This window comes from Aptenodytes forsteri, unplaced genomic scaffold (genome assembly GCF_000699145.1).
Source record: "Aptenodytes forsteri isolate BGI_AS27 unplaced genomic scaffold, ASM69914v1 Scaffold269, whole genome shotgun sequence".
Lineage (NCBI taxonomy): Eukaryota > Metazoa > Chordata > Aves > Sphenisciformes > Spheniscidae > Aptenodytes > Aptenodytes forsteri.
The window spans coordinates 1389467-1390609 of NW_008794418.1; the positions used below are offsets into that span (position 1 = coordinate 1389467).

The 1143-nt window shown below is 70.0% G+C and overlaps 1 protein-coding gene across 1 annotated transcript in view; it reads right to left on the reverse strand.

Annotated features, from left to right (window-relative positions):
• SNTB2 (syntrophin beta 2) overlaps nt 1–1143 on the reverse strand; it is a 5464-nt gene that overhangs the window by 2475 nt on the left and 1846 nt on the right. Inside the window, 1 exon segment of the mRNA XM_009289453.1 lies at nt 570–922. Coding sequence (XP_009287728.1) covers nt 570–922 — 353 coding nt within the window.

The following is a 1143-nucleotide window of genomic DNA, read 5'->3' on the forward strand; positions in this document are numbered from 1 at the left end:
GTTCCTCTCTGCCGCTCAGGCTGGGTGACTGCGGGGCGGCCCCCTCCCACGGCAGGTCCGACACCAGCGAGGGCTTCTTGATGTAGGGAGTCACCTCCCGCATGAACTTCACTGGGGGGGGAGAGTAGGGGGGACACATTAGGGCCGGACAGGGGTCCTGCAGCTCCGTGCCACAGCCCTGCACCCTGGGGATGCTCTGACCATGGGGGTGTCTTGTCACCACCACCACCCCCCCCTGCACCCGTGTCCGGGCTGACCCCAGGCCAGCGGCTCCGCATTGCCGGGCTTCTCGGCAGCGTCCATGTAAAGCTGTGCAGGACGCTACCAAGGGCGGCCATCCCGGAAAGCCGAGCCGGGAGCAGCCCCCGAGGGATTCTGCTGCTGGGGCCGAGCTCACCGCGGTGCCCGGGCAGGCTGCGGCTCTCAGGCAGTGAATTCGTGGAAGAGCGAGGGGGTGATGAGCATCTCCAGCCAGGAAATCCCAGCGGGAGAGGGGGCCGAGGGCACGGGAAGCACTGCCTTCGACGGGGTGCAGCCGGACGGGGGACAGGAGAGTGTCTGAGCCCAGCGCCCAGGCTGGTGGCAGGGCTCTCCGGCAACTGCGCGGCTGCAACCACAGCCCTGTCAGCGCTGCTGTCCCCGGGGACGGTGCCAGGCAGTGCCCATCCCCAGAGCAGCACCTTCAGCACAATCCCCAGCAGCACGTACCTGCTCAGCCAGCCAGGCAATGTGCTTCACCTCCTTGCCGCCGGCCGCGGCGCCGCCGCCGGTGCCCAGCATGGCGTTGAGCTCGGCCAGGACCTGGGGGAGCAGGGCGGTGATGTTGGCGTGCAGGGCCGTGAACCAGGAGTGCGCCGTCGCCGTGTCCTTGCAGCGCAGGATCAGGGTGTTCCTGCTGTCCGGCGAGTGCAGCTCGATCAGCCTGCGAGGGGACGCGGCGCTGGGTGGGACGGGAGCAGCGGCGCCTGGCTGAGCGTGCCCCTGCCCGTGCCCAGCCCGGCAAACTGGCCGCACTGGTTTGGGGCTCCGACCGTGCCGAGGAGCTGCCGGCGCAGTTTGGTACCAGCCCTGCCGGCAGGCAAAGCTGGGGGGAAATTTCCGTGGGCAGGGGAGGCTGCCGGCTGCCTGGGGGGCCGGGGAGGG